The following is a 20,383-nucleotide window of genomic DNA, read 5'->3' as shown; positions in this document are numbered from 1 at the left end:
CCACCTCCCATTCTCTCTCCAATACTCTATCTAATAATTTGCAAATTGATAATGTCAAGACTCTGATATCTGCAGAAGACAAAGGAGTATGAAACCTAGGGGGCATTCCTCAGGAATAAATGATATGTCTCCCCATGCTCAGGGTCTTTCCTTTACCATTACCGCTTGGGTGAGGACTGACCTTTTCTTGCAAGGAAATAAAACTTACAAACAGCAAAGAATTTCCACAACAGTGTTCATTCATTTATTAATTTATGTAGAAATCTTTGTACACTGTGCCACACCTTCTCCATGCTCAACTTGACCTGCTGCGCGCCAATCAAATCACTCTCCGGGACGCGGCGGCGCTGAATTTAAATGAACTCCTGAAGCGCAGCAGCAGCAGCAGCAGCAGCAGCCACCTAAAGTCTAATTTCAGTGTAATTCTGCCACCAAATGACCAGTGATTGGATTCAGTGTGGCAGACGGGCATCCACAAACGATCGACGCAGGTTTACTTTTAAACTTTTTATTCACTTAAATTCTCAAGTGTTAAAGCAAGAACAAAAACATTTATAATGTCCTTTGGTGGGATTTTTATTACACTTTATTTAATACTGTATATGTAAACTGATATTCTTTGATGCCAGCACGTTGCCAATACAAAGGAAAAACAACTGCACAACTAAAAAGTAAAGGAAGTGAATGAAACTGAAATTGAAAAAAAAAAAAAAGAAATAGAGAGGAAAAGAAAATACAGTTGCTTCCGCATTTGGATGTCTTAAATAGGTACATTAAAGGTTGCCTGTTTTCAGTCACAGTTTGGCAAAGATACAAAAGGACTACATGACTCGTTTTTTTTTTTTTTTTTTTTTTGCTTGTTTGCTCTGTCAAGAAAAGAACTTGCAAATACACTGATGGTTTTCTATGCACTTCTCGTCGTCTGCTCAGGTGAAAACTATCCTCTGACCACGGTGGTAGGGAGCGTGGTGGCTCTGAGATAGAAAAAGAAAATCAGACAGCTTCACTGGAGTATCTTTTGGGAAGAGAGGGGAAAGGAAGGGAGGGAGGGAGGAGGAGGAGGAGGAGAAGGGAGGGGAAGGGGCTTCTTACACATGTGCATCACTAACATCGGACAAAAGAATCTTTCAACCAACAAGGGTTTACAGAGTAACGTTCACGAAAGCACAGGTCAGTGTCAGCATGGCGAGGGAAACGGGACCGGAGGGAGGGAGGGGAAGGGGAAGGGGAAGGTGAAAGAGGGGTGAACAGGAGGGAGGATGAGATAGAGCTGGAGACAGAGAGATAGAGAGGGGGGATCAACGTGGGCAAGGTGTTTTTTTTTTTTTCTTTTTGTCACAAAGTGGCAGTCCGGACAGATTTCCTTCTATCCACAATGCACTGACAGCAAAGAATGCTTCGTGGCTGTTCCACCTCTTCCTTTTTTGTCGTTGCATTGAAGTGTAACGGCTTTTTGTCTCTGAGGCCAGTCTTTGCCATTCAGCTGGGACAGTTTTTTATTTATTTTTTTCATATATATATATATATATTTCGTCTGCGTCAGTCCAGCCAACATTAACTCGCAGAAGCATCCCGAGGGGGACCGGCGGGGCCACTGTCGGCTCGTGCGAGAGCTGATTGGTCGCAGCTGTTGTTGCCGTGGCAATAAGAGAGGAAGTGAACAAGTCTGTCATCTTCTGTTATCCCTTCTCCAACTGGAAGGAGCTCGTGTACCTGGTATGGCTTAGGGAAGGGGGGAGGGGCTCACCTTTCTTTGCTCGTTTCACTCTCATTAGGCAAACGTTCAGTTACTCATATTTTTAATAATATCTGTTTTTTTTCATAAGTATATGTTCTTTTTTTTTCATTTCTATATATTCTTTGAAATTAAATGAAAAGTTTTTGCACTCATTTGTCTGCCGGCACATTCCCTTCATCGTCAGCGCGAGTGTCCATTGAGTCTGGCGGCGGAGAAGAAGCTCAGTACATTACAGTCCAGAAAGCTCATGGTTGCTCCTGTTTTTTTTCTTCTTTTTTCTTTTTTAATGGTCGTTGATTATTTGAAATACGGGAGGTGGGTTTGGGGTCAAGGTGGAGGCGGAAGGGGGGGCGCGGTTGGCGGGGTTGGAGGCTCTTCAGAGCACGGCGGGCCAGCAGGAGGCCTCTCTCAGCAGGGCCGAGCCCAGCAGCAGCAGCATCAGCAACCTGGAGGCGGACGGAGGCGTGAGGGAGGCCTGGCCCGAGTCCGCGCCCCCGCAGCCCCCCAGCTCCGACTCGCAGCGGGACTTCTCGCACAGCAGGCCCGTGTAGTCGGAGGGACAGTTGCAGCGGACGTTGTTGACGCACTCCCCGCCATTTTGGCAGCGCAGGAGTTCGTTGTCACACACCCGGGCTGCGGTGCAAAAACAGAAGACAGGAGTGAGAATCTAACACAAACAAGTGCTGGGTTGATACTTTACTTGAAGCAGTGAATTAAAAGCATACTATTTAATTATCATACCATTTAGTATAATTTCTTCTGATACTTCAAAAACTCATAATACAATTTCTTCAAGTAAAGTGTGACCATCCATATTTTATTCCAGACTGGATACTTCTAAGCTCTTAAATGAATATTTTTTTTGGGAAAGAGGCTTATTCACTGACTTGCAGACAGAAAATCTACATTTAGCCCTTTTACAGCAAATACGGAAGCAGAGTTTAGCTTAGCATGAAGACTGGAATCATACGGCTTGTCTAGCTCTGTCCAAAGGTCACAACCGTTCAGCTCGGTGCTGGTCAGGCGGCAACGTTTGGGGCTCAAACATGAAGGTTTTCCAGTGGCCACTCAAGGCTGGCTCTTACAGTTTGCCATCTCTCTGCCCTGGCATCAGTTCCACCTCCACTATTCATTTATAGATTAGGTTAGGTGGAGCCAGGCACCGCCAATATGGCCATGGTTGTAGACGCCACGTTGAGCTTCAAAACCGCTCTCCAGCAAAACGTATGGTTGACTTTATGAAGGCGTACCTTCCAACTCAGTGCTTCTTTGACATCACGTGGAAGTCAAAAGAAAACAACTGAGACCTGAGACAACTGAGACCTTTCGGAAGAATGATGGACGTACACAATATATACAATATATACTACAAGATTTTGTTCCCTTTGAACGGAGCCAGGCTAGCTGCTTCTCCCTTGGGTTTTTTTGTGTCATGTTAACTCCATCCTTTTTTTTTATTGCAGAAAATCAAACTCCTTTTCATCTTTTCATCAAACTCCTTGCAAGAAATGAGATAAGCAAGTTTCCCAAAATGTCGCACAAACACTTCAACATTTTGCTCTGAAATACAGCAAAAGTTAAGATTTTTAACAGAGTAAAGTGAAAAATATGTGAAATGTATTTTATTTTTTAAAAGTCTGCACATGCATAGTGATCAAATCTGGTACAGTTTTAATAAATCAAGTTAGTAGTGTTAGTAGAAGGTTGGAAGAAAAAGCAAACACACTTAAGCCGTCATGTGTAGTATTTCAAAACGACTTTGGCGCCCCCAGTGGTCGAAAAGAGAAATTACATTTTTTCACAATTACCTAAAAATGCAGCAGTGTTGAGAAAAATCTTTAATGTTTAATACCTCCTCTGTTTATCATCCCTTAAATAATTTAAAACCACCCACCTTTATATTTTTATAGTGTGTTTAGAATTTTTATTTACTCCTTTAAAAATATGACAGTCAACTATTACTGCATCAGCCATTTAAACGGAGAAGATTTCTAAGCACAACTCTCAGTCCGTAATAAGACTCCTGTCCATTTGTGAAATAACAAACCTTATTAAAGCCTCGCTAAATCACCTACGTTCCCGCACAGAAACCCACAGTCTCCTCAAAGCTCGCAAGGCTTTCCCCAAACGGCATCGACTTTAGACAAACGGAACGTCAGGTGAAAATTGGTGTATATTTAGAGCTGGGACGCGGAGGCCACTCTATTCCCAGTGGAGGCAAGCTGTCAAGCAAGCTGGAGGCAAACAAAGCAGCGCTGCACAAACTAATAAACCAACAGAGACAAATAAACAGTGATAAACACAGGGGCCACTTCTGCCCATTTCAGTCCTTTATGGGAGTGGAAAACAATGTGGTGAGCAATCTATGAACTCTATGGGACATAAATATCACAATAACAAATATAAGACCTCTCGCCTAATACTCGGGATTGGAGGCATGCTGTCTCCCAGGAATAGCCAAATAGGGCTTTGATGGGAGGCTTGTTAAGAAACATTGACTGTGCGAATCCTATTTGTGCCACGTCTGTTTGGCTGCAGAAAAGGGAGCTGCTGTTTTGGCTCGGTAAGTTTCGCTTCAGGCCACAGCTCACCAATTACCATGCACAACCTGATCCAAATAAGACATCTGAACTCTGTTTTTTTTTTTTTTTTTCTTTTACCCCTTCCCCTCCGACTGACGTATCAATACAAAGCACGGCTGCAAAACCGTTTCTCTCTATAAGATGAGGCAACAGCTAAACTTTGTAATTAGCATGTCTCACCCCAGGAAGACAAGGAAGAGCCATTAGATATATCAAATAAAGAAGCACGAGGCCTTGATATTAACTCTCATCTCGTCCGTCTTGTTCCTCCTTGCGGTCATGATAAAATACGAATGAATGTTTTTTTTTGCTCTAAATGTATAATAAAATGCTTGTAATGAGATGCTCATTGTGTTTGTTCTCCTTTTCACAGTACAACCAGCCCAAGGCCAGCATCAATGAGAGACTGGGGAGCTCAATGCTCCAGCTATGCGAGAGGTGAGGATGAGCTGCACCTCCAAATAAAGGAGATTTGATGTTAAAAGAACATCGCGCCAGTGGTATGTCATTGGACTTTTTTTTAATTATACATCAGGAAGGATTTTAAAGACTACACAAGCCTGACAGCCACAATTTAGCGTCGCTGGGGACACGTGCAAGTGGCAGCTCGGAAAGGTTTTAAAGTGCAGATCTGCCTGGAGTGGTCCAGTTATCGGTTGAGATAAATACAGGAGTCCAGCCGTAATCAGAGCCAGCGTGAATCTAACGGACGTCACGTCAAAGAAGTTGCTGGTGTTAAAACGGATGGCAAAAATGTTGAATATCACAGCAATACCATCTAACATGGCATAATGAAAAATAAAAATGCCAATGGTGACAATGTGTGAACTGGTAAAAATTTGCTTGGGTCTTTTAGAACCGAGGGAAAAAAAAGAAAGGAACGTCAGTTTTTACCGACGCTCATCGGATGCTACAGTGCCGCTGTTTTACGCATCTGGTCCACGAAGGCCTGCCATCATTGATGGACCAATGAAATCTGACTTATACCAGCATGTCAGCTGTCTATGAGCTGAAGCTTAAGAGAAACTGTGTCATGCAGCAAGACAACGACCCCGTTTTTACAAAAGAACAGTTAAAGAAGAAGAAAATTAATGTCTTGGAGTGGACAAGTCAAAGTCCCTAAACTTCTTATCTAATAGACATGTTGTAGCAGAACCTTCATGTGAGGAAACCTACCAACATCTCAGAACTAAAAAAAAGCTGTTCAGTTAGCAGTTGTTGCTGCGCAAGGGGGTGTCGGCAATGCGATCTGCTTCATATCTACATATAGATATTGGGAGTAAATCCTCGCTTTAAGAGTCATGCAGTTAAAACTGAATTCTGCATGATGCCCCAAAAAACTTCACAAGTTCAGCTGATTTCAAAGCAAAGTTCACATAATTTCTAACCCCTGCAGGCAGACTGCCTCATCTGCTGCCAATTAAGGTGAGCCGGGGTCCAAAATGAAACAGACATATTGATTATTTAAAAAGAAGGATCAATAACAAGTTGTGTCAAAGGGGCCTGTGAGATTAAAGGTACTGTAGCACTTTGAAGGCATGACCCCCGGAGGGCACATGGAGTAACAGCACAGGGCATCGCAGGTTACGATCCTGGGTATCTTTGGCGAGGCTGTAAAACTTAGTTGAGGTAAGACTTCTTCTCAGAGCTCTGCACCTTTATCTTGCTTTTAATTTCTAACCACTTTGCATTACCGCATGTAAACAGAGGCAGTAAATGACAGGATTTGTTGCGTTTGTTTTAGACGTGAGCGATAATATTTGGAGAGGGCGCCGATGAACTAGGTGTGCCTGCCTGGGAAAGTGATGTGTTTGACTTGAGATTTAAGTTTTTAATTGCATTTTTCAGTCTGCATGCAGATGGGAGCTTTGTCCACGCACATGCATACTGCATTGGCGAGGGATGCCAAAAGAAGGTCAAGACTAAAAAGTTTTCAGACGACTTCGGCGGTAGATGCTCCTCGGGCAGGCCGCATCTCTGACGTTTCTCATATTAAACATTTTGTGGAGCACGTCTGAAAATACTTGGCTGAGAAATATTATTTTCCAAGTAAATGCCAGAGCAGAGGATTTTAAAGCATCAGCAACAATACAAAACTAATCCATAATAGCATAGAGTCAGAAATACATTTCTTTCCACCACAGCGCATAATGCAATGCAGTGAGGAGCTACGTATGAAATGAGTACAGTGGGAAATTATGCAGTATTTGGTAGCACTAAATATAACACTATGCTATTCTTTTCCTCACTGTACATAATCTAGAACATTCACAGCACAACGAACTTGCTTCTTTTGGGTGTTGCATTCTGGGAAATGTAGTCACTACTTTGATAAAGGTAAACTGAGGAAAGCAAATTGCTATGACTACGTTGCTGTTGCTCCTCTGTTGATGACTGCACAAACGATATGATTTTGACTCCACACCAACGTTCTGCCGCAAATATTTTGTGGGTGGGGGAAGTCGAGTTGGCGTCCACACTTGTATAATACAGCCCTGATGCAAAGACTTAAGAGAAGTAGTCCACATTTATTTTATTTTTAAATTACACTCCACTCAGAAACGTGCCTTTATAGAACGATGTGTGCTCTACTGTGGAGCTATTTATACAAGAAAACTTGTTTTTTCACGTTTTATTCGCTGAAAATTTCTTTTCAGTTTCTCTCAGCTCTTTCAGTGATGTGGGCGACATCTCTTATCCAGAAGTTAAACTTTTGAAATGCCTCTATAGAGGGATTTTTCAAGGGAAAAGGCACTGAATTTTCTACAGACTGTATATAAATACGCAGATCAGACGTAACATTATGACCACCTTCCTAATATTGTGTAGGTCTCCCTTGTGCCTCCAAAACTGACTCATCAGAGAATGGACATGGGCCTTCTGAGGGTGTCCTGTGGTGTCTGGCAACAAAATGTTGTCAGTGGGGGCCTTTGAGAGAGGCACTTCTGTGGATCATCCCACAGATACTTGATCAGTTTAGGATCTAGTGAATTTGCCAGGTCAACACCTTGTGCTGTTCTTCATGTTTCTTTTTGTTGTACCTAAAGCGTTTTTGTGTCTGTGTCAGGCTGCATCCTGCTGGGGATGGTTGCTGCCATCAAGGAGTGTCATTGCTATGGGGTGGGGGTGCCTGGTCTGGTCTAGGTGGGTGCTACATGTCTAAGTAACATCCACATGAATGAATGCCAGGTCCAGAAGTTTCCCAGCAGAACATTGTATTGTCACAAGATGCTCAATGTCATTCATTTCTCCTGTCAGTGGTCATAATGTTGTGGCTAATTGGTGTACACATATGTTATATTATTTGTAGCCAAGTACTTGAACTTCTAAATGGAAAACCATGTCAGAAATGACTACGTAAAGTTGAGTGTTTTCATCTTGTCTGGGGCAGATCTTTAACTTTCGCAGCTTTGTTCGCATTGATGCATTAATTAAAGTTCTTATCTCACTGTAAACTGAGAGAAAGTTTGAGACATATTGAGGCAGAAGTTCCGAAAACATGCAAACACTTCACACAGCAATGTTTGTTTGATTTCCTGATCACTGCTTCATGACTAATCTGACAAATAAAAACTACTGATCCATTCTGTGCTCTCTCTCGCTCTGCATGTGACTTCCCAACTGTTTAACTTGGCAATCCATAACAACAAAAATACATTTTCTTTCACTTTTTTTCCCCCACATGTTACTTGTAAACATTTAATTACTGCTTTTGTACGGCTCAACTTTCTCAGCGTTTCGCGCGATGCTTCGGGGGTTTGTACATGCGTTCATCCCAAGGTGATGCGGGATGTGAGCCATGCCAGCCTTTGCCTCCGTGCCCACCTTTTGTGTGGAAACAGATGTGCGTGTTGACAGTGTGTATTTACACTGTACGCGCTGAATATTTTAGAGCAAACAGTCAAAAACGGTGCATTTTAATGAGCATCCATCTGTGTCAGGAGCTGCTAAAATAAACCGGCGACATATTTTGCATCATCTTCATATCACTCTTATTTATATGCTGCACGCTAAGAATACAGTAGTAAAGCAATGGGGGGTTATCTCTAATAATGTGGTGTCAAGCTACTGAGAATACTACATTAAACATGTTTTATGTTGAAAAAATGCTGACCTGGTTGATTTATGCTGCTCGGTGCATCCCACAACTTCTTCATAAAGTGTTGCATTTAGCTGTTAAGCATTTCTTAACCAGTCTTATCCTCCAAGAGAGCCACACAGAGCTGTGTGCATTGCATTGTGGTCTATTGAGTTTGCTGAGATGAAAGAGAAAAGCGCGGTCGTCAAAACTCCAGCAATACTTCAGCTGACAGACCAGCTTTGTCAGACTGAGCTGTTTTTGGCTTGTGGTCTTCATCAGGGGTCATCAAGAAACTAATTTTGGATTGTCTTTTTGAAAAGTTTTCTTTGCAAATTCATGCTGCGGGCCAGATTAGACCCTCTGGCGGGCCGCTTTTGGCCCGCAGGCCGTATGTTTGACACCTGTGCTTTAGATGATCACATCATAATATTCTTATGTCTTGTTGAACCAAATCGGGACTAATCCAAAAAAAGGCTTTTTTTATTTTTGTTTTTTTACTTACATTCAAAATGTTGTTTGCAACCTGTTCCTTGATGATCCCGTTGTCGAATCAGTCTAATGAAGTTGTTCCATATACTGCTAGTGGTGCTGGAGTTACTATTTTGGAAGTAGGTGAGGTTGTGCTGTACTGTTCATGTTATGTATGGGATGCATATTGGGCTTAGCTACATAAAGCCAGAATATTAAATACGATGACTTTCACAATCAAGTAGCTTGGCATTTTTCTTGTTCCTGAGATATAAAAGTTGGCCTGGAAGCCAGTCTGATCTACCCCCTACCCACAATGTTTTTGGGAAAAGTTAGCTTGGAGTCGCTCTGTTGGAAACTGACTATGCTCCAACAGAGATCTGACGGGCCAATCAAATCGTTTGGGTGTGATTTATGCAGTGATGGACGGCAGCAAAAGTAGTTATACATGTCATGTAAGCGCCGTGGGGTTGAATTTATTTACAACAAAATGTCTCTAATTGGTTGGTGGACTACCCAACTGCATGCAGAGTTTTTTTTTTTTTTTTTTCTTATCTGTGTCTTACCAGACTCTTGAAAAAAACATGAAACGCCCAATTTGATTCTGAAATTACATGAATTCCAAAACTTGCTTCTTTATAAAGTCCATTTACATTTTTATGTAGAGGAATTACTCCGTTCAGAGGCTTCTTATTGCTTCAGTATTTCAGAAGTTTGTAATTTCACCAGTTGCTGACATCCCTGATGATAACTTCACGCTCTGCTTGGACTCGTTATCACCTTACATCCACAGGAAGAAATACAGGCCTCAACATCTCAAAATCACGGCCGTTGAAGAGTCTTATTTGGGACGGCGTCGTTAGCAGTGACAGAGATTAATGCAGAGCTGCAGGAGGCTCGTTGTGGACGAGGTCTATAAATCCGCAGCAACTTGATACAAAGATCAGGGTCAGGGATGGTTAAGTGTCAATTAACAGCAAGTATCACCCAGCTCACAATATGATATGCGAATCTTTTTAAAGCAGCTCTAGACGAGTCAGTAGATCTAAAGAGGTTTAGTAATTTGAGTCTGATTGCAATATTGTTTTTTCTGCCTTCCAAATTTTGTCATATTGTTAAAAATCCATCATCGTGAAGTGTTTATGTTGTCTACCTCCCGTAGGTTTGTCAAAGTTTGACTTGAAGGAAACAATGAAAAATTGGTGACATTTGAAACTAAAAAAAACAAAATCAAAAAAACAAAACAAAGCAGGGCATGCATTGCAAAATGACTGGGGGGTAAATATAAACAGCATAAATGAGCTGGAACTAAAAACGACCTGCATTCCCCTTTAAAAATTGTTGGTTGCTGGATGACATTGTCCTGTCGTGGACTGGCAAAGGGGGCGATGGCTACTCAAACAGATCACAGGCAGGCTGTCAAGCAGTCAATATTGACTCAGCTGTTGTGTTGTTGGTGTGCGACACGCCTGGATAACCGAGTTACTGAGCAGCATGCATCCCGCCATGCCAATGCTTCTTCTCTATTTGAGCCACAAAGGGCACCTGCTGATATTAGATTGCCGCAGCAAGTGTGAAATGCAGGTTCGGGTAATGAAAGGAACGGCTTAGCCCTATATTGGGTTAGCTCGTGTTGTGTGTTAGGTCGGCGTTTGTCGAGGCAGCTAGGCAGTCCCGCGCATGTGCGGCGCATTCTTCCAGCCAAAGCCAAGGAATCACACAGAGAGAGAAGACATCAAGGGATAGCAGAGAGAGAGAGAGAGAGAGAGAGAGAAAGAGGGGGGAGAAGAGAGTCGGGAGCTGCGTGGGGAGGGTTGTGGTTCTACTTACATTTGCAGCCATCGTCCCACAAATAGCCGGGTAGACACTCCTGACACTTAGGCCCTGTAGTGCCCTCCTTACATATACAAAATCCTGTGCCATTACAGCGATCACTGACTGAGCCAAAGGGATTACAATTACACTCTGGAAAAACAAGACACACATACACACACAGGCTGGAGAACAGGGTGGTGCTTTGGGTTCCTGGCACAGGATTTTTACAGCGTGGACCGCAGTCCTCGAGCTGCATTATAAGCTCGACAAGGCGCTTATTATTACTATTATTAGGTACTATTATTACTTTAACTGGTAGAAAAATGTGAATAGATTTCTCATACAGGAAAAATAAAATGCAACCATTTCAACTGCAATGGAGACAGAATGAGAAAAGAATGAAGTGGGTTCTAAATGCATGAACACTTTATATCCATTACAACATATTTGTAATTATAATATAATTAATGTTATATAAGTAAACAGCGTGCAATGAGCAAACCTGTGATGCATTATCGGTAGCTTTGGTTTCAGATAAAATGGGCTTATCTGAACATGCTCTGCTAAAATCTGAGACATTCACACAGATAGAGACAGAAAAAAAGATGGAAGGTGAAGACAGGGGTATATGTGACGAGTATGTCGAAATGGTTAATGGCATGGACAAAGATAAAGAGTGAATGAGAGTACATTGAAATGGGCATTGTAGTTATCAAATTGCTGTAAATACTCTTTATCCCTGGATAAAAATTTGGTGTGCATGTCTTCTCTTTGCCATTAACGGAAGAGAAATGTTAGTAGGCACAATTAAAAAACGCTCTATAAAAAAAAAAAAAATAACCTGTCAAGCTTCTAGTGTCCTACACTCCACTGACCTTCCACACCCTCCGCAGCAACTGGAGCTCTCTGCAGTCAAAGTGACACCTATTTTGACAGTCCCTGACCATCACATTGCACCTTCTGTGGCCGCGCTGGCTGCACGTGGCTGCACCCGAGTGGCATCCAGGGGTCAGGCGAGAGGAGGGAGGTGACGGCAAGTGACAAACCGAGGGGTTCAGCGGAACGAGAGGCGGGGTTGACGGTTGAGCCTGGCACGCGGCAGCGCCTCGGTGACTCTTGATGCCTTGTGACGGGATTCAGCTGCTACTCCCGAGGCCATTTCATGTATATGACATATGCACTTGGGTGGCACCTCTGACTGGCGGTGTGGCTTCCCTGCTACATTTCTCTCACAACTCTTGTTGCCTGTCAGAAACCCCCCCCCCCCGGACTCACAAATGCACCTGCCACTGTGAGCTGTGAATTCACACTCCACAAGTCAGCTAAAGAATTCAATAGGGACCAAACTATTGTCTTAGGAAATATGTGAAATGCAATTATTACACATGAGAACAATAGATGATGCTATTTTACGAATGCCTGCATAAAAGGTGTAACTACCTTCACACGTGAGTCATATCGAATATCAATTAGTTTGAAATTTCATCACTTGTATTTGACTTGCATCAGATTATGGAAATAATGGCATGAACACTGACTACAGGGGGAGCTAGTCTAGCTTTGGCTGTGGTTTTGGTAGACATTAAACACATGCTGATGCAAGACACTTCCTGTTACCTTTGGACATATTAACGGGAGTTGTTTTCAGTAATTTCCAGTGCATGTGCTAAGCTATGCTAACCTCTTTCTGGCTACTGCTTCATATTCACCATGAAGACATAGGCTAAAGGCGTTTGCACCGAAATTCAAATTGAAAACCAGAGTGGCAACTACAGAAGGTCTCTTCAAAGCTTCCGTTAGACTGTGCAGAACTTCTACAGTCAGTAAATTCAAGCTAGCAGCTAGACGCCAGCTGCAGCATTTTACAACTTACCAAGAAGCTGAAGACATGTAACGTACTACATTTTTAGCAGATTGGGACCTAACTATACTGCACCAGTCCTGAATCTGTCTGCAGAAATACCACATCTGATGAAAAGAAATACTACAACAGAGTTGCTATGTCTCTGGCTAAAGTTCAGTGACCCTGTTGAATACTCTGACAAAGAGGTTAATGAATGATCATTGTGCGAAAGCAGGAGAAGCAGAAGAGGAAGACTACTCCAAGGACATGGAGAAACGAGGGCGTATGAGTGATGAAGTGGTGGTGGTGGTGGTGGGGGGCGTGAAAAGTGACACTTTCACTGGTGAGAAATTAAAGACAAGAGGTGCAGCTAAGACAGTGTGAAAGCATGGTGGCGGAGATGGTGAGGGGGGCAGGTGGGGGACTAACCTATGCACACATTTTCATCATCCAGTTCTGCTGAGGTATTGCGGTAGTAGCCCAGCTTGCATAGCTGGCAGTGCTGGCCCCTAGTGTTGTGCTTACAGCTCACGCAAAAGACGGAGTTTAGCAGATCGATGTAGCTGCATCGGTTGGAGTGGCCGAAGCATTCGCAGTCTTGCAGAGAGAGAGGACGTGAGAAGGGAGGAGAAGGGGGAGAAAAGAAAGAGAAGAGACGCCGTAGGGAGTGTTGGAATTGTTGCCGCTGCTGCGAGTGCCAAGGCGGTGGGGTTAGCAAGAGTCTGAGCGAGGCGCAATGGCATGCAAGGTTAAAAATGGAGATACTGCATTGTGGGTAGAGGAGGAGGAGGAGGAGGAGGAGGAGATGTTGGGGACATGATGAGACAAGTGGTAGTTCATGATTAGTCTGGCATGGGCACAGCCAGAGTTAGAGAGAGACATCACATAAAAAAGCATGGCGTTAGTAGTACTTAGAAAAGGTCACGTCACGTCAAGCACACCACAACACGAGGCGAGGAAGGCTCCGAAATGATGGCATAGAGACACGATCACATCAGGAACACCACAGTGTAAGGCAGGTCAAACCATGAATGGAATGGATCTCTCAACCACCGGGGATGGCGTCGAGGTGGATTTGGACGTTTTGGGGGTAATTGAGCTCCGAATGTCATGGTTTATTTGGTTCGAAGGAACATGAGAGAGAATGAGATGAAATTTGTAATGGCTCTTCGTATTATTACGCTTTTAAATGACATGATTGATTTTCTTAATTCGAGAAACCCTCAATTCACCCAAGAAATATTTCTTAAGCAGCTGGGTAATTGTTTTTAATGCAACCTGACTTAGAGAATGAAAAAAGGAGTGAGCGCAGGGTGAGTCGCTGCTGGGAGAGTGTGTGTCATTGCCTACAACGCAGTGTTATGTCACGGTTAATTAGATATAAGGAGTTGAAGCCGGACTGCGAAACCTGCTACAGTCTATGATACTCACAAGCAGGCCTGCCCTAAGGAGAGGAGGAGGATGGGAGGGGTGCAGCCCCAGCTCAGCTGTCTCCGTGTACGGATCAGTCTGCCACGCTGAGTGACCACTGATACCATGTGTCACGGCGCAGACAGATGTGACCCTTAAGCCCCACTGGCAGCCGCTTGGACGGACAGCCCACTCACATCTCCAGAATAGAGGGGTTAGCACATGGGACTTTTGTCCAAGGGATTGTGGTTATTAAGAATCTGTATTGAGGTCAGTTTAGTCCGGCCACTAATAACCCGACAAGGCCTGGAAACGAAGGAGCATGCAGCAAGTCCAGTCCACTTTACCTTTCACCTAAATCAGCAAGTCTCATCTTAGTGTAAGCTAAGATCCTCTACATTAGACGTCTCAGTCTCACAGACAAACCCTCAGAAGACAAATAATCTCTCCTTTCTAGAAATAGGTTAAGGTCATAAATCATGCACGCACGGGGAATAAAAAGTCTCGGAAACGCGTTACCCCAAAAATAGTTGTAGTCTCAAACACCCACTTTATTTGCACTGAAGAGAAATGATTCCACGGGACTTTTATAGTGTTTAGAAACGATTCCAGAAACGAATGTGTCCTCAACGTGCCCTATGCAGTGAAAGACATCAATCCAGCATTGAGCTGGGGGTACGGACAGAGTGCTCTAGCAGGGGGCTGGTGCTGCAAGGGTTGGGGGGGGGGTCTTACAGGTAAACATAAACATCAGTTCACACAGTGAGAAGGCTAAGGTGTCATCTGGGGAGGAGGGGGGGGCAATGTATTAATTCCAGAGCTCCTACCTCGCTTGCTGTTTGCAACGTGGACAGAAGGGGCAGTGGACAATGCAACTTGAGGAGCTACTAGACAAATTAAAAGAAGAAACAAAACAAACAAACAAAAAAAAACATGATATTGCAATTAAACATAATACATGTAATGTCAGAGAATTAAGAATACCAAGCATCATGCCTACCAAATAATATAACTGTAAAAAAGAAACAAACATACGCAATAATGATGAATGATGGCTTTGGGAAATAAGGAGTGACTTTGCCAAGTGAAGCTGGCTGCGTGGAGCAGCATCTGTTACAAATGCCTTAGATGCTGAACAATTCAAACATTATTGTCCCTCTTTTACGCTTCATTTAATTAACAAGTGCTTTGTATAATTCAAAAGCCCTCCGTGTGTGTTTCCGCAGACCGAAACTGTCCCCTGATAAACTACTCTCCACCTTGGCGGAGGCCAGCCGAGATTTTCACCCTATAAATTTGTGCACGGGAGCGTGGGTAAGGAAACTGGCGAGCGGTGATCGCATCAATCCCTCGATTCTTTTCCGGTCATAAAAACAAACAGCGGGGAAAAGAAATAATAGGCCCAGCCTCTGCCGTTGTATGAGGTGACATAAGCCCGGACACATACACTGTGTGTGCTTGGCTGCAGTCATGGAAACGCAGAGCTGAGCGGTTGTGCGCTAGCTGTTTCTGAGGAGGCCGCACATCACATCTGCGTCCTGGATTAAACTGAGTTGAGCCCAACATCTGGCTATAACCGCCCTGAAACCTCTCCTGCTTTTATCCCTGACGAGCTAACACGGAGCTGAGTATACATAGCTCTAATGAAGATAAAGCATATATGCATAAATGTACAGAGCACACACTGTTAAAGCAGAAAACACCCCGTAAATACACAAGCCTCCTCTTGAACATCCATCATGAGCAAGGCCAGCACTCTTGGTGTGTCAGAAAACCCCCGGATAGGGGAAGATACCACCCGAGAAAATAATCGTAGCTACCACAGAGTCATATTGGATCGGTATGCAAACACCTGAGGTGAGTGAATCTGTAAGAAAACATAATTGTTGCATAATCTTAGATGCCTACCTTCTTTTCGGTTAGCGACACCTAGGGATGACACATTCGGCCCAACTGCGTGCAATTGAGAGAAACCAGGAGTTATTCATGTGCCCTTGTTTGATGCACTTTACAGATTTGTCTAGAGGTGTGTGTTTGGGAGGGTGGGGGAGGGGGAGACTACGTGGTAGTTGACACACACAACTGGAGACACGAACATGTCCAGCATGACTCAAAATCAGTAAATCAGGAAACAGCAAATACAATGGGGGCAGGGCTGACATGGACGAGCAGAGAGAATGCATCCAAAGGATCCACTGAGAGGACGTTGGAGAGACGTTGTATGTAATTTGTGTGACTTCCATGGGCGTTGTGTTATGTGTGCGCTCATGGCAAAGTCAACGATGAGTGGAAAACTTAAGAAAAAAAAAAAGACAAAACCTTGTTTAACTTAGAGTTAAAGTCACGATGTATGCAAAGGGAGCCTATGCTATGTATAGCAAATGAAGACGTTGGGGGGCATTTTGTTTAATTCATCACATCGACTATGTAATCAATATCTAATTACAGTGTATTTCTGGTGGAGGAATAACAATGAATAAATAATGGCAGGTGTTGGGACTTGGAATGACGGACTGCCGTGGGTAGCATAACCTCATAATTACATACAAGTCAGTATTTCCGTGTCAGGGAAATACTTTGCGGTTGGAAATGGAGAGGACTCAAGCAAAAGGAGGAGCACGGATAAGTTTCCCCGTCGCGTTGCTTCATCTCTCCACTCGATCTCCTCGACGTCCTTTTGCTATTGACTCCATGAATCATGCAATCTTGGGCAATTAACATCCAGCCGCGTGTCTAGGCAAGAGGCTTGTTACTCTAAATGTGTGTGAATGGAGAAAATGAATTCTTTCAATTCTTCCCTTTTTTTTTAAATTTTTTTTACTAGAATTAAATAATACATTAGCTTTGAGCTCGGCACGTCTACACCACTGTGACAATCACTTCAAAACACCCTCGGCAATACCCAGTCACTGATTTCAAAACTGCCTGAACAAAAGGCTCTCAAAACGCGGTATCTCCTGTCTCATCCCTTTCTTTCGTTTTTTTTTTTTTTTTTTTTATTTATCTCCCCGCGAAATGTCCCACAACCGAGGCGGCATGGGGATTCTGGCATCAGTGACGACTGCGACATCTCCAGTGGGTAAGAGTCACAGGAGTCGCTGGATGAGACGGGGTTTTGAAAAAGACAGATTAACAAATAAAGAACTTGTATCTTAAAAATTGTGATGTGGCCTTTTTTTTTTTTGCATCGTGCATATCCTTTGTTTTCTTTGTATTTAACGGCAAAGTTCAAAAAAACAACAGCTAATCTGTGGAGACAACACATTTGGGTAAAAAATAAATACTAATCAGAAAACCCCACTGTCTTTCTCTAAAAGGTCTAATTGGTAAAGTAAGTTCATTTTTAATTGTTCCGTGTTGACGATTGATTGGCTGTAATTCACGTCTGGGCTCCATTAATTATTTCGCCGTGGAGAATATTCAGGTGAGGCGAGCTAAATGAGTGGTGACGGATTTTAATCAATGCCATACCCATAATGAAATGCAATCTTGCAGAGCCAGAATTGTTTTTTAAAATATTAATTTCACTTTAATAGTCCGCATTAGCCGATTCTGCCCGGCTTAATAAACTTGAAATAGAATTGAGAAAAGTCAATAAGGAATTCAATTACCTTCAAACAACAACATGAAAAGTGCAGGGCTTTCTTTCTTCCCTTTTTTTTTCTGTCCACACATTAGCTTTGCTTCCAGTCCTTTCAACAACCTCAAGGACATCATAACCTTTTTTTTTTTTTACCCCACTCTATTCTTACTTTATTAATAACGCCGACATAAACTTGACTCGTGTTTGCGAACAGCCTCATCTCACTTGGTCTGCTTTTAAAAAAAACAAAAACAGTTGCCGTGTTTGGTTTTTAGCGTTACGCTGGGTCTGTGGGTGGCTGCTTGTGACAAGACAGCCGCTCTTGACAAATCTAAATCCCCCGTGGGCCAATCTGGACGAGAAGTGAAGACTTCAGTTTGTCAGAGTGTCCGTTTCTACATCAACCACCCACCCAACTCCCCCCTCCGCCCTAAACACACTCACGAGCACACGCTTATCAGCATGCACACTCGCCCCCGTAAACGATTTGAGGACGGTCGTTTGGTTGGACATGGCCTGGCCTGGCATTTTGGATGGGACGGAGAGGACTGAAGTGAATATGTATGTATGTACAGTATGAAGAGCATGCACACACACATATACACACACACACACACGCTAAGATCTAGTCATGCCAGGCGAGGGGAGGAAGCGTCATTCCTAAGGAGGTGGTGACGGAGGCAAGTGGTGGAAGATTTTTAAGGGGAAGAGTGGAGGAGGGGGGATGGGTTCTTGGCCACGTGTCCATTTCTGACTCATCACATAGCATCTTCACGAACAGTGTTCACGTCTTAAGCTACCGAGCTAAAGCCTGATTAAAAAACCACCTGTTTCCACTCGATGTTTGCCCCCTCTCAGCACATTTTGGGAAACCTGCCCAGCGGTCATCTTAGTCATTAACCGATGAAAACAAGTCTGCATGCGTCTTGCGTTCGTCCTTTGGGAACCTTGGTTTGCCAAGACCTTAAACGGCACAATGGGCAGCTCTAACTATGTGACATTTTTGAATATGCTGTTTATGACCATTTACAACGCAACTTGATCAGTTGAACCACTTTAACCAGCTGGTCTATGCAGGACGAAGATCAGGCAGAGAGGGGGCAATTTACTAATCAATCTGCCGCCCTGGGAACAGAGGATACTCACTGAGAACAGGGCAATGGAAAAAAAAAAAAAAAAAGATTAGGTAGAATTGAGCCAGGCTGTGAATGCACTTTGACTTGTTCAATACGGGCCTATGGTTTCTGCATCACACAGCCTTCCAGGCAGCGGTAACTCGAGACATGGCACCTCTCTTCTTCCTCCTCCTCCTCCTCCTCCTCCTCCTGAGGGGCTACTGGTTGACGAAGATAATACCAGCCGAGGCGCTTGCGGCTTATATTAAAATGACCTCCTGCGACATTACACAGCCAGAGAGGTCTTGGCACTTTAATAAAGTCTAGATGCCATTTATTTATAATGCATGGGAGAGAAGGAATAAAAAAAAAAAAAAACACACAAAAAAAACAAAAAAACAAATTACATTCGGCATGCAGAGCCAGGCACGTGTTATCTGGTTGAGTCTGGATAAATTAATATGCTCACATCATGAAAATATAGCCTCCAGCTATTTCTTATGCTTATGCTAACCACAAAATAACGATAATAAAATAATAATAATAAAAACTGGTATAGTCAACAGTTGAGTGATTCTTTGTAGAAAGATTGGAATCAGAAATGAACACTTGGCACCAAGCTGAGGGATGCACGGAGAAGGGTGAAACATTAAGCAAGGCATCAAGCATTCATAAAGCTCCTTTGTATGTAACTGTTTACTTACTAACTGGACCAATGTTATTAGGAATACCTGCAAGAGAAGAAAAGAAAAAAAACAGCTTAAATGAAGGCATTACAGTGTTTGTTAGACAATAACTTAAACATTTCTCATTACGTCTAGAAGTATATTGTTAGTCCTACAATCCTCCCACACGGTTAAATGAGCTCCCGCACCGACACTTGTGATTCGGCTTGATGAGCTTGAAATGACAAAGTCTGAGATGATTGCATCGAACGCGACGCCAGCGCAGGATTTTTATGCGCCGTCTCCTGCCTGTTTAGCTTTATAGGTTTTTGTTTTTTTAATGCTTGCTCCGTTATGTCTCCTCTGATGCACCTGCTGTTGGCAGGAAAAGGTCATTGCTGCGAGCTACCCACCTCAAAAAATCTCCCAACATCAGTGAAAATCCTATTTTAGGGAACACAACAGGGCTGTGACTGTCAGACTGCTATATTTTAGTGATTAGTGAAAATGTATTTTTGGAATATGTGTTTGTGAAAAATAGATAAGACAGACACAATTCACATACGTCCATATCAAATTGCAACAGACGTGAGAAACTCTGCCTCTGACACCAAAGGTGGACATGTCTTATCCTGCCGCCTGGCTGTCCGTCCCTCCATCGAGCAATCTCTTGAGACAGGCAGCCACTGAGCAGATAATACAGTCTGTCTCATCCCCATGGTGACCAGATCTCTCACCACACCAGGACGGTGGATGGCTACGGATCTGAGGAGACTGACAACGCTGTCTTCTTACGCCGATCATTTCACCATCTGAACCAACTAGCCAAAAATCCTGCTTCGGGTATTAATTAGATCTTTAGGACCGTAAATGTGAATGTCACACACACATTCATATTTGTGGTGGCATCAGAAAAAAAACCCAGACAATGTTGGAGAGCCATCTCTTCTCAGTTTGAATCTGTGTTCCCTCAAAGACACGTGAACACACTGGAGGTGCATTTTTGCTCGGTGTTCATCTTCACAGGACTTTGCTTTCAGGACATGGACGCCGGCTCCACTTTTTCTAATCATCTGTTTGAAC

The 20,383-nt window shown here is 43.3% G+C and overlaps 1 protein-coding gene across 1 annotated transcript in view; it reads right to left on the bottom strand.

The window, feature by feature from the left end:
• Positions 1–2,114: 2,114 nt before the first annotated feature.
• ntng1a (netrin g1a) overlaps positions 2,115–20,383 on the bottom strand; it is a gene marked incomplete at its 3' end in the record, with an annotated part of 261,620 nt that continues 243,351 nt past the window's right edge. The window contains exons 5-7 of the mRNA XM_084565608.1: positions 12,957–13,156; positions 10,700–10,834; positions 2,115–2,371 (exon numbers count right to left, since the gene is read on the bottom strand). Coding sequence (XP_084421734.1) covers positions 2,115–2,371; positions 10,700–10,834; positions 12,957–13,156 — 592 coding nt within the window. The remainder of the gene's footprint in view (positions 2,372–10,699; positions 10,835–12,956; positions 13,157–20,383) is intronic.

Source organism: Chelon labrosus (genome assembly GCF_963514085.1).
Source record: "Chelon labrosus genome assembly, chromosome: 18".
Taxonomy (NCBI): Eukaryota; Metazoa; Chordata; class Actinopteri; order Mugiliformes; family Mugilidae; genus Chelon; species Chelon labrosus.
This window is presented reverse-complemented; position numbering and strand designations above follow the sequence as displayed.